The following is a 16,524-nucleotide window of genomic DNA, read 5'->3' as shown; positions in this document are numbered from 1 at the left end:
GAGCAGAATCAGGAGGTCTGAAGCACTTGGTGGTGTGTTTCAGTTTTCATGGTAACAGTCTGGTCAGAACGCAATCACTGGATGATTCTATAAAAGTGTGGAGACATCTGAGATTTACTTGCTAAAGCTTTCCAAATAGGGCCACTGTTGAAAGTATTGCAATTCTTAGGAATTACTGAGTTAAAAATTCTTAGGATATTCAACACATACCCTTTAATTCTGTATGTCGAGGTAGAAGGGGGAAGCTCTGTGTGTCAATCAGTGTCCTTTGTACTCTGAATTTCTGTGGCTTATATGAAAATTACCTCATCTTTTCTGGTTTCTTTTAGAGACTTGCTTTCAGTCTTTTTATCTAACTTGATCTAAAGTGATTTATATCATGCTTATTTCCTTGGGTGTAATGACTTTTTGAGTAAGAAGGAAAGCGTGCACATGGAAGCACGCAGTGTATGAATTTAAGTGTAGAAGTTCTTGAAAAAGTGTGTCATTGTGGTAGAGGCAAAATCTGCTTTATTTTCTATGTTCTAGTATAGTTTAATATAGAATGGAATACACTGACTTCAGCTTCTTGCATTTGTGGTGTGAAAATAAGCAAAATCTTGTACCTGACCATATTGTGGCTTAGAGGAATAACCCCACCCTGCTGTGCCTCACAGCTCAATGATGCTCATCAGTGAATTGGAGCTGCAGTTGTAAGCAGCACTTTGGCAAATGAAGTATCCCTAGTGGGCTTCTTTTTCAGGTCTTCTTTCTGGGAGTGGGAAGGAAGGAATGGTAGGTGTGTGGTTCTTTCACAGCTGGTCTGTAACTAAGCCTTTTGATCCCAGGCCTTAAAACAGCATGGTTCTCATCTTTGGTGTCCAGCTATTGTAGTCTAGCTGATGCATGTTTAAATTTCAGTGACTGTGATTGTCTCGAATTAAACAGTCTTGACTCTCAGACCCTAGAAAATGGTATAAAGTAACACTTGGGCTTTGTATGTGAAATGAGGCAAGAGTATTTTTTGCAATTTGGGGTGCACACACAACTATAAGCAGATTCCATTTCTGATTTTACTGTTGTCTCAAAAGAATTGTGTGGCGCTAATCAGCTTCTGAAAGGTGTAATTTCGCAAAGCATTTATTTTCTTGATACACTTGTAGTGTGTTTACTTTTAGGGTCAGAGTCTTAGGGAGTGTAAACCCTTCTACAGACTGCATACATCTCTGAACTACTTTTTTAATGTTTTGTTCATTCTGCTTATGTGCGTGTATGCAGATGTATGATGTCTTCCTCTCTATGAGTGTCTTCTGTACTACAGCATCTTGAACATAGTTGATTGAGGTTAGGCTCAGGAAGCTGTGTTGGCCATGTTTGAAATCCATGTCGCATACTGAAATTTCCAGGTGGCTTGCAGCTGTAAGATATTTTCAGCATGGTTCAAGAGAGTCCCCAGAGCTTGAGGTGTGATTTTTGTGTGGGAGGTGATTGTGTCTACTTGGTGTTTCTGTTGCTGCAGTGAAAGGCAAGACTGCAGAGTCAGCAGAGCTTACCAGTTGGTTTCCTGCCCTAGCTGGGGATTTGGCTTACATCACAGCCAAAGCCAGCTTGTTTTTCTGATCAGTCACACAATGCAGCCTTGGCATGGGAAAGGCACTTGAGTGCCAGTGGCCTCTTGAGTATCAAAAGCCACTGCTTGGCCACCCACCATGTTGCCATGGTCTGTTTAGGCTACATGTTCACCACATTTCTGAAAATCATAGTCAACGTCTGTTGAATTTGGTATCCAGATTTGAATATAAGAAAAATTGAGGTACTGCAAAGCATTGTGCCTGTAACTTGGTTTCACTATTTGAAAAATAAAGCCAAATATGTTCACTGAGGGTCTTTGGGCTGAGCTGGTATATTTTGTGACATTCTGTGGCTTGAAGGTGAGTACTGTAGTTTGTATAGCTCTGCTGACTGACTGGTTTGGGATTCTTGTATTCCCTTAGGTACAACATTGATCCTGGCTTGTACTGTCCATTTTTCTCTCTTGGGGCATGCATGGAAGGTTTGAACTCTTTGTTCAGTCAGCTCCTAGGGATCTCTCTCTATGCTGAACAGACAAAGAGAGGAGAGATTTGGTCTGAAGATGTTCGAAAGTTGGTAAGTATTCTTGTTCCCAGCATCTGAAACCAAAGGGAGGATTAAACAAGATAGTGTGTTCCTGTGAGCTATGAATCAAACTTTAAAAGAAAATAGCTTGGTTACCTATCAAAAACACAAACTAGTTGTCTAATTTTAGTTGAAGTTAGACCTCAAGAGCTTTATCATCTCTTTAAGTGCCTTTTGGATGTTTGGTATTTTATGTCCTTAATGATAGCTCTGTGTCAAGGATGCCTGAATCAAAACCAGTTTCTGTTTGGAGATTATTGTTGCACCTTTCTGAATGGGCCCTGTTAGTTTTAGTTTCAATTTGTAGATGACCATAGATGACGAGAATGCTGGAGATGTGTGTCCTACCTGTCATGTGTCTTTACCTCATTGTTTAAATTCTTTAAGTCATCTTTACTTTGAGATTGATTTTTACTTTAATTTTTCTGCCCTCTTTTTAGGGGAGGGTGGAAATCAAAACTTGGGCAGTAACTTACTCATCAGGTTCCCAAGTTCCTCTGTTGTCTTCCTACATTTATTTATTGCCAGATCTTCTCCACTGCTCTTCTATCCTCAGCCTCCAGCAAGAGATGCTGTTCTTTATGTACTGTGGGTCAATTTATAATTACTCCTTACTCTTTCTGTTTTTATTTCTGTTGTAAATCAGCTTCTGTTTGTCATTTATGGGCTTTTTTATCACAGAAAGTACTTTTATTACTAATCTGTGACTGGCTAGTTTTGAGTGAAATGCAGAAATGTCTGTTGTTTGAGATATAAGATGTGAATATTGTCCATGTATTTATTTTCAATTAAAATTAAGAACAGATTTTATATTAATTATTCCCAGTTTGTTTGTTTTTTCTTCATTATAAGTCTTGAGGTTTGAATATTATGTCTTCAGTTTGCATGTTATCAGTGCTTTCACTATGAAAATGATACACTTTTTTTCTTCAGGCTGTTGTTCATGAAACTGAAGGTTTGCTAGGGTACATCTATTGTGACTTCTTCCAGCGGCCTGATAAACCACATCAGGTAATATTTATGATCTGACTTCAGTTTGGGTTTTATATAAGTAATGACTGTAGCATTAGTGCTATTTGTGTTAAATATAAATTTAGTAAAACTTGCCTCATTTTAAAATAAATTTAAATAGGGAATGTCTGTAACTTCATGTGTGGGTTCAGGTAAAATATTTTTTAGAGCAAGCTTTCATTTAAAAAAAACACCCAATCGGCTGAGCTCAGACTCTTTGTGGTACAGAATAACAGGTGTTATGAAATTGTCATGGTTTGATGCTGGCGCAATGCCAGTGCCCCCATGGAAATGCACCTTCCCCTAATAAATGCTGTGAGATGCGATCAGGAACAGAGCAGAGCAGGCCCAAGCTTAGAAATAAAGGAGAAAGAACTTTATTAAGCTACTACTATAATAAAAGATACACACTAAATCCAGAATGGAAGCTCTCCAAAACATTGGGGCTCAGTCACTACCTAGTGCCACTATATTTGCAATAGGATGCAGTACAGTAGACACTTCACTCAGTAGAAGCATCTGCATATTACCACCTTTAGTGAGGTGGTGAGTGAACAAACTTTAAATCTACATTAGTTTAATATGTAACTCTGTTTTGCTAGTATTTCACAATATACTAGTAGTTCTGTGTAGTATATTTTATAAAGAAGTTGCTGCTGAAGGCGGAGGAGAAAATTTAATCTGTACATTATGGATTTAACACATCAGTAAATTTCTTGTCACTAGTGATATCTGTTAGAAAGTTTGAATAGTTTTGATAATTCTAAAACATAAATAAATTTATTTTCTAAAAGCAACACAGTCTTTCCTTTACAGAATAAAGTAATTTCTTTATGAATTTGAAGTATATAGTAAGGATGGAGAAACAGTGTTGTTCAAGAGCAGCACTGAATTCTACTCATGTAACTGAGTATATATTCAGATTTGATTTAACAGCTTAGTTTAATTTAATCATTGTTTTAGTATAATTGATATAATGACATTGGTTGTCCATGTTTGCTTTTACCTTGAAAAGGACTGTCACTTTACAGTTCGAGGAGGGAGGCTAAAGGAAAATGGAGAGTACCAGCTACCTGTAGTTGTTCTTATGCTGAGCCTTCCCAATTCAGCAAGGGGTGCACCAACGCTACTAAGTCCTGGCATGATGGAGAATCTCTTCCATGAAATGGGACATGCTATGCATTCTATGCTGGGAAGAACTCGGTACCAGCATGTCACTGGTAAGAAAGCTATAATAGTGGTTTTTTTGTTTTAGTCAAATGTTTAATTTCCAGAAGAAAGGAGTAGATTAAAAAAAACAATTAAAAATAGACAGAACAAAACAGAAGAATGAAAGGAGTATGAACCAAAAATGGTTGTCTTGTTAATAGTTCTATACCCTTGATGATTTAACAATACAGTATCAGATCCGCAGATATTATGTAGAACTCAACAAAACAACACTTGCCTATTCTTTTTCTAATAAGGATTAGGTGTTTGTATCTCCTTTATGTACTGTTGATCTTTATTCTGTTGCTGGTATCCACGCTTTCAAGTTTGTCTTATGTGGAGTTTATAATCATTGGAATAGTTGGAGGTTGGGAAATAGGTTGTACCTACTGTAAAACCTCATTGAATCCTTGGTTGAAAATGGCTTAAGAAAGTGAATGAAGGAAAATTAGTGAATTAGGTCTTTCAAAGAGTAGTGAAGGTATTGGCTGGCAGGTCTCTGGCTTCTATAACCTTCTGCAGTTGTGGCAAACAGGTCAAAGACCCATGTTGGCTAAGGCTGCTTGGCATGCTACTTTTTTAACCTGTGGACAGCTTGGTATATTCTTTTCCGTAATAGTGTGCTGGAACTCTCAAGTGCAGTAGACATTTACTTATTAAAAAAAAAAAAAAAAACAACAAACAAACTACAAAATGGGTGAGATTGTGAATCCCTTGTCTAAAGAATTATTTTTTAATGTATTTTACGATTTTTATGCTAATGATACAAAGGGGTGTTAATGTTAATATTTTATCAATAGATACCTTTGCACCCAGTGGCAAAATACTCTTTTTTTTTACGTTGTCCATTTAAAATTAAAGTTGACTGAACTATTTTATAAGTCTGTCATTACTGGACATAGTTAAAACAGATGAACACTGCATAATTCCTTCAGTATAAGCTCTGTATAGTCTTTGGGACAGCTAAGGGCTCTCTCCCACTCCTTCCACTCATATAGCCTTGCTCATCTTGTGCTACAGGAATACTTATATGCCCAAAATAGCTGCTTTGGTGTGAGTTCTCCTCTTGTGCTGAATCATGTGTTTCTGCATGTCAAACTCTTGAAGGGGCAGGAAGTGGCTAATTTTGAGGCTCAGATTTTCCAGGAGTCCCTGTGTATGGTTTCTGTGTTGTCTTAGCTCCAGGCAGTCCTGCATCCCAGAGGATTTCACTCCAGATCTAGCATTGCAAAAGCAGCATTGGAGGTTGGAGGTCAGTGGTGTTGTTTCTGCAGAGAATCCTTTTTTAATGGATTTGGAATGTGTAAAAATCAAAGGGCTCGTCCCAGGAATGTCTGTTAGGGCTGTCTGCTCTCATGGAACCTGAGGGTGGTAAAGTATGGAAATAAGATGACTACAGGCTATTGTGAGCACAAAAAATATGACATTCTAGTTGAGATGAGCTGAGTAATTTGGCATCTTTCCTGCTCTCTCCTGCCTTACTTTTCTTTAATTCAGAACTGCACAGTGCAGATCATGCATTTTCAGACTATAAGGAGATTTTTGCTATCAAATGGATTTTTCAGCAGTGGTGGACAAACAGAAACACAGTTTTATGTGTCAATGCAGAAGTGCATATTGCTAATGTGTCTGTGAAAAGGTTCAGTGTCACTTGAAATGACATCAGAGCTGTATCTAACAGCAGTAAGTATTAGAATGGTAAAGGTACTGGTGAAAGTGGGCATGTTCATTTTGTGTGTATAGTCTGAAGGTGAATTGAAACTGCAGCAGGTACAGAGAACTAGAATGGATAGTTTCTTAGACTTTATCTTGCCTTTGGATAATGATGGCTCAGAGAGAATATAGTTTCTCTCAATTTAGTATGATAAATGCTATTTATATTAAAGAGCAGTATCAGTCTGAATCACTGAGTGTAAACAGATTATAAGTTAAGATTAAAAATTAGAGTAAGGTTTATAGAGGTCAAAGGAGTGATTTTAAAAAACAGTCTTCAAATAAAAGTAAAAGCAGACTGGAATTTAAGACTGATTCTGACTGTTGACATTGTTTCTGGCAGACAGGGATAGAGGTGATGACCCAGTGGGTCCACTATGAGAACAACAATTTTTCCATTGTTAACTTTAATATAGAAATCAGAAATTCAGCTTTGATTTGGCAGTGTGTTACACTTTTTAATAACTTCCATTGGGTAAGCTGCTGATAAAGATTAGAGTAAATAAGGTTTTTGGGAAAGTGCTTTTTGAAAATAGTAACAGCTGAGGTATTACCTCATTGCACTTACATAGAACATGTCTTCAATCTGCAAGAGTGTTCCTTGAATGAATGACTTGGTATCATAAAGTGAGGTTAATATAAAGCATAAGAAAGCTCAGCAAACAGATGGAAGCTAAAACTTGTAACTGTGAATGGGATTAAGGCAGAGTTTTATTTACATTGTAGTTTAATTTAGGTTTAGGATACTTAAATAGATTTGGTGTTTCATGTAGGGCCAGTTTGGATACAGTCTGGTTTAGTTTAAAAAGGGTGTGATCCAGAGCTTTATAAGGTGCCTCACCCAGCTGTTCAAATATTTTGTTTTACTTTGTGATTTATAGTAAAATGTGTAGGATTATAATGAAGCTTTTCTGGCAGTATGTACAATAATGGAAATAAAATATTGACTTAATAAATGAAAGAACATTAAAGTTCACCAAAAGTCCAAACTGAAAGTTGCAAAACCTTTTGGGAAGAGTTAACTATTTGTTAGTGAAAATAGCAGATGCTAATGTGTACAATTATTCTACCTCTAGGAACCAGATGTGCTACTGATTTTGCTGAAGTTCCCTCAATTCTGATGGAGTACTTTGCAAATGACTATCGAGTGGTTAACCAGTTTGCAAGGCATTATAAAACAGGACAGGTAGGGAAAAAATGTAAAATTTTGAAAATAGGAATAAATGTATGTAGGAAAAGAATCATCTTTACATGTGTTATTAATGAATAATGTTTAAAGTAGAAATAAACAATGGATAAAGTTATTTTAGTATTACAATTTCAGTTATTCAAAAAAAATGTTAATATTATCATTGCAAAAAAAGATAAATGTAATCTGTGGAAGAATACTAGATTCTTATATCCTAGGTTCCAATTACATACTTAAAACTTTCAGCCTTATTTTTTCCTACAAGATATAATAGGTGAACAACTTCTGTGTGAATCAAGTTGCTTGGAATAATTTAATATAATTACAGGTAAGTTATGACAAAAATAGCATTTATTATTGAACTCTTTCAGGTCTGTCTTAATGTAAAGCTCAGGTAGCCAATCATGGATGTAAATGGAAATGATCTGCAGTGGTTCAAAATTTCCATTTTTAGCATAGTGTAGGGCAGTGAGTGAAATATTTTGTGATGAAAAACATACTGCTCTATTTAGGATTATATTGGTATTAGTTAGGTTCTGTCAGTTGTGAATTTCTGCATTAAAACTCTGTTGCCATTCTTACATGAAATTATTCTTTATCAGTCCATTGCAGGGATCTGCTTTCTGTGGGGTGTTTGGAAAGCAGTTTTCTTTGCAGCAAGGTGACTTTTGGTGGTCACTTTAAGACATGGTAATAGAAAATTATTTATATTTATACAGACATTTCAAAAATTCCTCCTAAGTTGTGTAGTGTTACACTTCATTGGAGCTTTTTATCCAATACTAAGCATTCAGTGCATTTCAGTATTATGGAAGTAGAATTATATTTGCTTCCATTGAATCATTAGGAAAATATGTTGTTTAACTTCTATTTTAATAAATACTGTCTGAAAAATTTGCTCTATTTTTTTTCCTTTTTTTTTTTTTTTTTTTTTTTTGCAAGAGAGCAATCCTTTCTGAAGAATTGATTGCATTAAGAAAGGTCTCTTTCAAATCTGGGAGTTAAACTCAGTTCAGGAGCATTGGTCATTTATCTATTTGAATCCACATAGAGAAATATGACTTTCTAATGTTCCCTATAAAGTTCATGTAGTGTTTAAACAGCATGGAGTTAATCTAATTGCATATGAGTTCAGAGAACGAGCTTCACTAAAACATCTGAAAGAGATTTGTGGAACATTATTTATGGCTTTGTATTTTCAAAATGACTTGACAAATCTAAACCATGTTTAGTTTCAGTGCAAAAGCTAAGAACCAGACACTCTGTCCCATTTGGCATTTCCATAAACTACTTCTGTTTATTGGTGGTGAAATCTTCCCCTTTCAGAGAGCAATTGAGAGAGAGGGTTTTATGTAAAAATCCAGTCTTGAAGAGGGCAAGAATGGATTATGCTGGAATATGAGAAGAAGAGCCTGAAACTGCTATGTGGCTCTTGAGAGCATTAGATGGCTTCCTTTTAATTGCTTTTTTAAAATTTTAGAATGCATTTTTAAGCCATTGTCCAACATAGATAAATCTGCTTTTGCTTATGTTGGTTCATCTAAGCTGATTTTAAGAATCTGATATCAGATTTCTATGTTTGTCATTTAAATACAAATAGATTGAAGCAATTTTCTGTTGTGTATATGTTATGAAGTACTTTGACTTGAAAATCCCATTTCTCTTACATTTTCAACTTCACAAAGATCTTTTTGGGGCTTAATTTCTCTGCTTGTTCCCTGATTAATTCTTCTGTTATATGTGCAAATAGGAAACTTGATTTTTTTTTTTGGTGGTTTTTTTTTTTTGTTCCTTTTTTTTTTTGTTTTGTTTTTTTTTTTTTTTTGTTTTGTTTTGTTTTTTGTTTGTTTGTTTTTATTTATTTGAAAAAAAAAAGAGTCCACTTTAACCCCTTTTCAAGGGGAAGTAAGGAAGGTGCACAAAAACGGTAATATGTGAAAATTGTGAAACCATTTAATCAATATGTTGTTCTCTAAGAGAACTTACATTAATTCTCTTATGAATTAAGAGACTGAGCTTTTCTATGCTAGAAGGCTGCTAGAAAGCTGTTTTCTGCACCAGCTACACCAACAGAGCTCTGCTGGATGTTGGCAGAAGGTGGGCTTGCTACTGACCCAGTTTGTGTTGGAGGCAATGCAGATAATTTGACAAAGCATCCTTCTTTTGGTATTGCTGCATCTACACTCTAGTTTTTGCATGTAAACTTCAGATGTTGTGGTTTCTAATATTCCTACTGAACATAATTGCATCAGAAAAACTTGTCAGTGTAATCTCATATTAGCCATTGCTGTAAAAGTCAGTTGTAGAAGGACTAATCTTTGAGGATCTGCACTTACAATCAGTGCTTATACTTGTGCGAAGAGGAGGGGAAGAGGTGTTTTCGTTATTAAAACATGTGAACTGTTGAAAATTGTATTTCAGTAGCATTGCAGGAAAAGAAATTGATGGGCAGACCTTCAAAGATGAGAGTTCATTTAGATGTAGATCATGAGTTTCTGGTCCAAAATATCTTGGAAGTTTATTGAAAGCTTGTCTCTGCCTTCTGTCCCTTTTGAAAGGTTGTGCTGTTGAATGTTGAGGGGTGACAAAACCTGCAGGTTCTTCTGTCAAAAGGAGCAGTCTTCTGAACTTAGTTGAAAAAGCTGGCCAGTACAAATCTATTTGTTTCAAGAAAATAGCAAGCCTAGTTTTCCTTTCATCTGAAAGATGACTCAAACCAAAAAATCCTTGAGATAAAATGAATGAATAGAGAGGACTGTAATAATTAGTTACTAAAGTTGGATTAGTCAGGTAAGCTCATGAAGTCAAGCCATATCAAAATGAGTGCATTACAGTGCTTAAGCAGAGACTCTGGTGCATGAGTGCCATTCTGTATCACTGTGATTTTGTTTAATTTCATTTGTAAAGTGCAGAGATATGTGGTAGGTCGGAACTAAATAATTTTAAGCTTGTGACTTTGGAGGCTCTCTTGAACAAAGGCCAGTTTCAGCTGTTCAAATTTGAACTGAGTTCATTTTTCACAGAGATGGAATTACAAAGCCAGTATTGTATTAGCATGATTACAAGAATAAGCCCACAGATAGTTACAGTTGTAATGTGTTGCAATTACTACACAATGGTAAGGAGTTAAGCATGCTTTGGGACACAGGGAATTCTTTTCTTTTAGCCACCATGAAAAACATGCTGAAAAATTCATTCCAAGATCTTAAAGTTACTTAATGGAGAAGGATAGAAGACTGGACCTCAGAGTAAAGCATGTAGTGTTTAAATTTAAAAAAAAATGAATGGTTATTCAATGACATAGTTTCAGGCAAAGCTCTATGAAGTCTTTCTTTTAGAAGGAAGATGACAGTTTCATTCTGGTTTTATCAGAGAGAGTTCATCTTTCAGGAGAAATGACATAAGAATGTTGATGCCTTTTAAAAATTCATTCAGCTGCTTATTAAGCGACTGTGTGAGATTTTAATGGAGCAAGGAGGAAGAGTTTCTACTGCCTGAAACAGTACGTGCTCCAGTTCAAGACCTCAGCGTATCTGTGTGCATGATATTCACAGAAACATACCTTGGAGTGGAGTTGTGATCTTTGAAAAACACTCTGGAGTCAAATTTTGCTTCCCTGAAATCTTAAGTATTAAGATCCCAAAAGTGTTTTGGGAAAAATAAGTGACTTCTTTATCAATTTAAATTCTTTTGATTTAATCTAATTTTGGCAGTGTTTTTCTGGTGCCAAATTCTGCTTTTCTTGTGAATTATGATCACAACACAATCTTTGAGCCAGGTTAGTAACACCGATAGATTTAAGAAAGGCATAAATGTTTTTTCCTCTTTGCCTTTTTGTCAACAGGTGTAGTCATAAGAATGACTTGTGCTTTCTTCTTGATTTTAATCTGCTCAAACAGTAGAGCTTGCTCTTCAATGCACAGTAGATTGACATTATTTGTTTGACATTCATATGGCTACAAAAAAGTTAACAGTATTTTCTTGGAGACTTGGTAAAATTACCTGTGTTTTACTCAGTGTCTAGAACTTCCTCTTGCCATCATTTAATATAGAAGAAATAGAAAATTGAAATACCATTATGTGGAAAGAGTTGGTTTGAGCTTACTGGTAGGATGACTCTTGACTTTAACACTCTTTAATGATAACTTTGTAAAATATACATATTTGATGTTGCTGAGCTTTTGGTTGTTCAGGTCTTTAACACTGATAAATTAGTTCAAGAATTTCTGTCCAGTTTTCTCATACTTTGCTGTATCTGACATAAGAGGCCCCTAGAAGAAAGTTTTGTTTAATTCCATGTTGTACTAGTTTGTTAGGAAAAAAAAAGTCTGCAAAAAGCTGCCAAAACTTGCTGATAGGTTTTGTGCTTAACCAAATCTGTTCAAAATTCTATAGGTTTCCTTGATGAAACCATGTTATTGAAAACCCAGATGTGCTTCAGTTTCAAGATGAAAAGGCATTGAAGGATGCCATACTTGTATAAGAGAATGAGGCAGAGACATTCATAGAACAGGGAGAATAATTGTCCAACCAAAATATTTTAACCAATTGTAACTTTTTTTCTACTTTACTTTCCGCCTTATTAAATTCTCTGGTTCTATACCATACTGACTTAGCTAACTTTTGACTTGGAGAAGAGGTTGCAAGCCATAGCAAGTACTCCATAAAGCAGCTGTGCAAGCAGAGGATTTTTCTTACCTGCTTCAACTTTGAGATTTTAGAGTCAATTGATAAAATTTTCTTCACTTAGGTATAACTTCTCTAGAACTGGGTTTTTATTCTGTGAATATTGTTTGTCTGAGATTCATATAATTTGCAAAGAATCTAAACATATGGCTCTGCCATATCTGTAGACTTTCTTGGATTATTTATTGACTGTTTCAATGCACTATAAAAGCATAGGTATGATTTTAGAGTCAAGTTTAATACCTAGCATCTCTATAGAGATGCTAGGTATTAAACATAACTCTACATGTTGTACAACTTGTAGTACCTTTTTTAATTTTTTAGCAAGAATGCAGTTATTTTAACCATATCTCATTTGTTTGGTTAAGGAAGCTGCTAGGGAAAAAAAAAGAAAATGTTTGTTAGGAAAAACATCTCTTAAAGCTTCAGCAAGTGGTGGAAGAAGTGTTAGGTCAAGCATTCATAGACAGATTTCTTAAAAATGTGGCATTAAAAAGTCTTTGGATGTATTTGCAGACATCTGGGTGGAAAGTCAAAAGGATTTTTTATAATTACTTGAAAAGTGTTTCTGACTTTTCACTATGTGGTGGCATGGATAATTTTATTACCATGGATGTGGAATAAATTTAACTTTGTTAAAAATTTCAAAGGGTAGATATTTACTGTTCAGTACAACTAAATATTTTTATGTGTGTTAGGGTAGAAGGTCTGATGCTGTCTCAGTTGAAGTTATGAAAACCCAGTATTACTAAGCTCAGTATTATGAGTTATATGATGTGGGAGGGCTTTAACTGCCCCAGTCTGTTCTTTATGTCTAAAATAGTAATAACATCTTCAACAGGCATATAAGGGAATGTGGAATCAGTTTAAAGAAAAACAAAAAAAAAAGCTTTTTCCTAGTGATTTCTCTATTGCTATATGGATGAATGCTGATATCTTAATTGGCCATTTAATGCTTCGCTCAGCAAATATTTCCTTCCTCAGTGCAAAGCACTTCAAATCCGTTCTATTACCCCAGGGTGTTGTTTTTTTTTTTTGGTTTTTTTTTTTTGTTTTTTTTTGTAACTTCAGGCTCTTCTAGTAATTAGCTATTTAAACACAATTTACAAATAAACAAGTCTAAATGTGGCCTGTTTTTTTTTTTCAAGCCGCTACCAAAAAACATGGTGTCAAGACTATGTGAGTCCAAAAAGGTGTGTGCTGCAGCTGATATGCAACTCCAGGTATGTGTTTTGCATTCTAGTTTCTACTCTCTATTCAGCACTTACAAAACATATTTTTGTTCTTATAATTTGACCAAATTTTTTATTTTAATATAATGTGTTATCCAAGTATATGAAAATTAATTAACATTTATTAATTTTTATATTTGTTTTTCTGAACATATTCTGTGTTGTCTGCTTAAATGTAAATGCTTATATCTATAGGAAAATATAATGAAAACCCCAGCTTTTGAAAATGGTTGGATTATCAGAATTCCCAAATGTAGTTTAAGATCAAATTCTTTAGTTAATGGAATCATTTAAGGAGAACTTGAAGTAGAGGAGGTTTTGTGCACCTTAGATCATTAAAATAAAGTAGGACTGAGAGATATAGGCTACCATAGTAAAATCAAACCAGCATGACTATTTACTAGAATGTGATTTGAGCTCCTTGTCTTCTGCAGCTCCAGATGAAAGGGGCCACTTGTCACATCAAAATTGCTGGCTGAGCTGTAAGGATGTAAGACTTCTCTCTCACAGTGTTAGGAGAAGTAACTAAATTTATAAACCTTTATTTTCTGTGGGTAGATGTGATTGATTAGTCATTTCTATAAACAATCAGTGATGCTGTTCTTCAAAGGAAGTAAAGGAAATCAGATTTCTATCTAAAATATTATTTGGCCTTTCTCAGTCCTGCAACAGCAGTTCTCAGATGTGTACAGTAGCACTAGCATCCAGCCAAGTTTTTTTTACAGTAATCATTTGGCTACTCTTAGTGTGCTACAAGTTCTTGCTGTTTGATTGTGTTTTCTTCTTTGTTTTGCCTTAAGCCCAAAGCATATAGTTTTTCCTTCTACAATTAACCTGGTGTTTAGGTGAGATAACTCTGCTAGTACCTTAGTGAAGGTTAGTTACTGAGATGGGGAAAGAAACAAATTTACAGATCTTTGGTGGTCAAATGATCACAACCCTATCTACAAACATGAGCTGGGCTGGTTAACTGAAGTTGATCTGAAAGAGAAACTTAAGTATTTGCAGTTTTCTCTGTGCAGTTACATAGAAGACTTTAATCAGAAGTCTGGAGAGTGGACCTGTAAGTTGTATACATGTCATTTACACTAGTCAAAGCCAAACTGAACACTGTTTTCAGTGTATACATGTATTTTTCATTGGTTAAACTTAATGGACTTTTGAATTGTGCTTTCAGTGCAGTGCTGGCTGTCAACAGCCAGTGTTGGCTGGGCAGGTGCTACCTGTGGCTATACTTCTGTGACATGAGAATATAACTGCACTCTCTCTACAGGTCTGATTTTAAAATGCACACTGCTGGCTTTCAAAGATTCTCATAGAGATGTCTGATAATCCAGGAAGAATGTAGGCAAGAATATAAGTAATTAATACAGGAGGTTTTTATTGAGGAAAAAAAATTCTGGATTGAAATAAAATTTATACTGTGAATGCTTAATCGTGGACTTTCATTCATGAGGGCAATACACATGTACAGATTATTAACCACCAAAGTGTTGATCAAGTCCTTTGACATGCACCCATTCTTTTCTGATTTCTCTATCCATAACAGCTATGTGTCAATCTGACAGATTTCTTTCAACTTTTTTTATGTATTTGCTATGATCTTGTCAAGGTTTGAGACCAAGCTGACATTGTGAAGGCTAAATGGGCTCAGATATCGAGCAATGTGTCACAAATATATTCACAAGTGACATGGCCTCCCTGTTCTGTAGTGCAGGAGAGAGTATTCCAAAAGGAGAAGTCATTGCATCAGTTGCTTGTGGTGAGGCTGTGCAATGTCCCTGCTGTTGTTGGCCCTCAGCTGCTCCTGGGGCCTCTTTAGAGTCTGTCTTGGAGTCATTCCACACCCTGTGACTCAAGAACACCCACTTTGGTGGGCTCAAGTTCCCATGGGTGCCTAATGATTGACTGGTGCTGGCAGTGATACAGTGACTTAGCAGGCTGCTTGCCATCAAATTTTTCTTGTGGAAATTAAGTTAAACTGGTTCCAACACATGCCAAATGACCACAATGCGATACTGAATAATATTATTCATTTCCTACTTTCAGCACTATGTTTTTGGAGATGTCAGGTGTAAAACCTGCAGGAGTGTGCATTCATTTCAAAGAGACAAATTGGCAGAGCTGTTCTGTTGAATAATTAAAAAAAAAGTCCCAGAGAAGTTGACTACATGGCAGATACAAAGCTAATACATTCTGTTTTAGAAGTGCATATTATAAGTCATGCAGATTAAAAAGTATAATAATTAATTGAAGCAAAATATATTTTAATTTGCAAATGCCAAAACACATATGTGCTGCTAGCTATATACCTGAAAATACTGTGAATGATGATTTTAATACTGTTTCTTCAGGCTTGGCAAAAACTATATTCTGTATTGATGGCTAGTTGCTATTTTAGCTATATTTGACCTTTAAAAGTAGAAAAAATGTTGACAAATATTCCAGCAGTGTGGAAAACACCTGGAGGTTCTTCTGTGGCCTGTTCAGAAAATAAGTCTATTGGCACATGAAAGTGAGAAATATTACTGCTTTTTCATAACTGTAATACCTCTGAATTTTCTTTTAGGTCGTGTAATCAGTTACTCAGAAGGAAAGATAGAACCCATACATCTTCTCCTAAGGCTTTTGCCAGGCAGATTGAACCCCAGAGTCTTTCAGTCAGTAGTAACTTCACTGGAAAATGCCTAAATGTGTGCATATTAATGCTGTTAAGCAGACAAGGAGCTAGAAAGAACTGGAATCAAGTGAAACTAATAAATACCAATGTAAGTGCAAAATAGAGAGACAGTATGAAGATTAATAAGTATATGATGGCGCTTTTATATTTTTAAGTCTTTGGAGAAATGTGTTTTACTGAAATAAGAAATCATCTTCTACTGACTGCTTGATACTAAGTATTAGTTTGCTCCTCAGCAGTATTACCTAAAATCCTGTGGTCCTGGGATGTGTTTCCCTTTCCCATTTCAAAGGCCTGTGTAAACACACAGAACTGTGGTTTGTAGATAGAAATGCATGTGGGTATAAAGTTCATCCAAGTTTATTTTCAGGGATGGTTTTTTTAACCATGCTGTCCAGGTGGCCTGGCTCATAGCTTTCTTCCCACACTGAACATGTGCCAGGATCAAGGGAGAGCTTATAGCTGACTTCAGTGATTCATTTCCCTGTCACCACATTGTTCTTTAGACAGAACATTTCACTGGCCTTGAGTTGACATTTCCCCACTTCCTAGCTATGAGTTGGGCTTTTGCTCCTTGACCACAAACTACTTCACTCCAAATTTTACTTTAGAGGAGGTCCCCTGCTGTGCAGATGCAGTTCCCCCATCTTGTGAAGAACACTGAAGAG

At 35.7% G+C, this 16,524-nt stretch overlaps 1 protein-coding gene across 1 annotated transcript in view; it reads left to right on the top strand.

The window, feature by feature from the left end:
* MIPEP (mitochondrial intermediate peptidase) overlaps nucleotides 1-16,524 on the top strand; it is a 65,617-nt gene that overhangs the window by 24,908 nt on the left and 24,185 nt on the right. The window contains exons 11-15 of the mRNA XM_053936443.1: nucleotides 1,974-2,127; nucleotides 3,070-3,147; nucleotides 4,163-4,367; nucleotides 7,146-7,255; nucleotides 13,093-13,167. Of these exons, the coding sequence (XP_053792418.1) occupies nucleotides 1,974-2,127; nucleotides 3,070-3,147; nucleotides 4,163-4,367; nucleotides 7,146-7,255; nucleotides 13,093-13,167 (622 nt within the window). The remainder of the gene's footprint in view (nucleotides 1-1,973; nucleotides 2,128-3,069; nucleotides 3,148-4,162; nucleotides 4,368-7,145; nucleotides 7,256-13,092; nucleotides 13,168-16,524) is intronic.

Source organism: Vidua chalybeata, chromosome 2, assembly GCF_026979565.1.
Source record: "Vidua chalybeata isolate OUT-0048 chromosome 2, bVidCha1 merged haplotype, whole genome shotgun sequence".
Classification (NCBI taxonomy): domain Eukaryota; kingdom Metazoa; phylum Chordata; class Aves; order Passeriformes; family Viduidae; genus Vidua; species Vidua chalybeata.
Note: the sequence above shows the minus strand (reverse complement) of the source record. Positions and strands in the feature narration are given on the sequence as shown.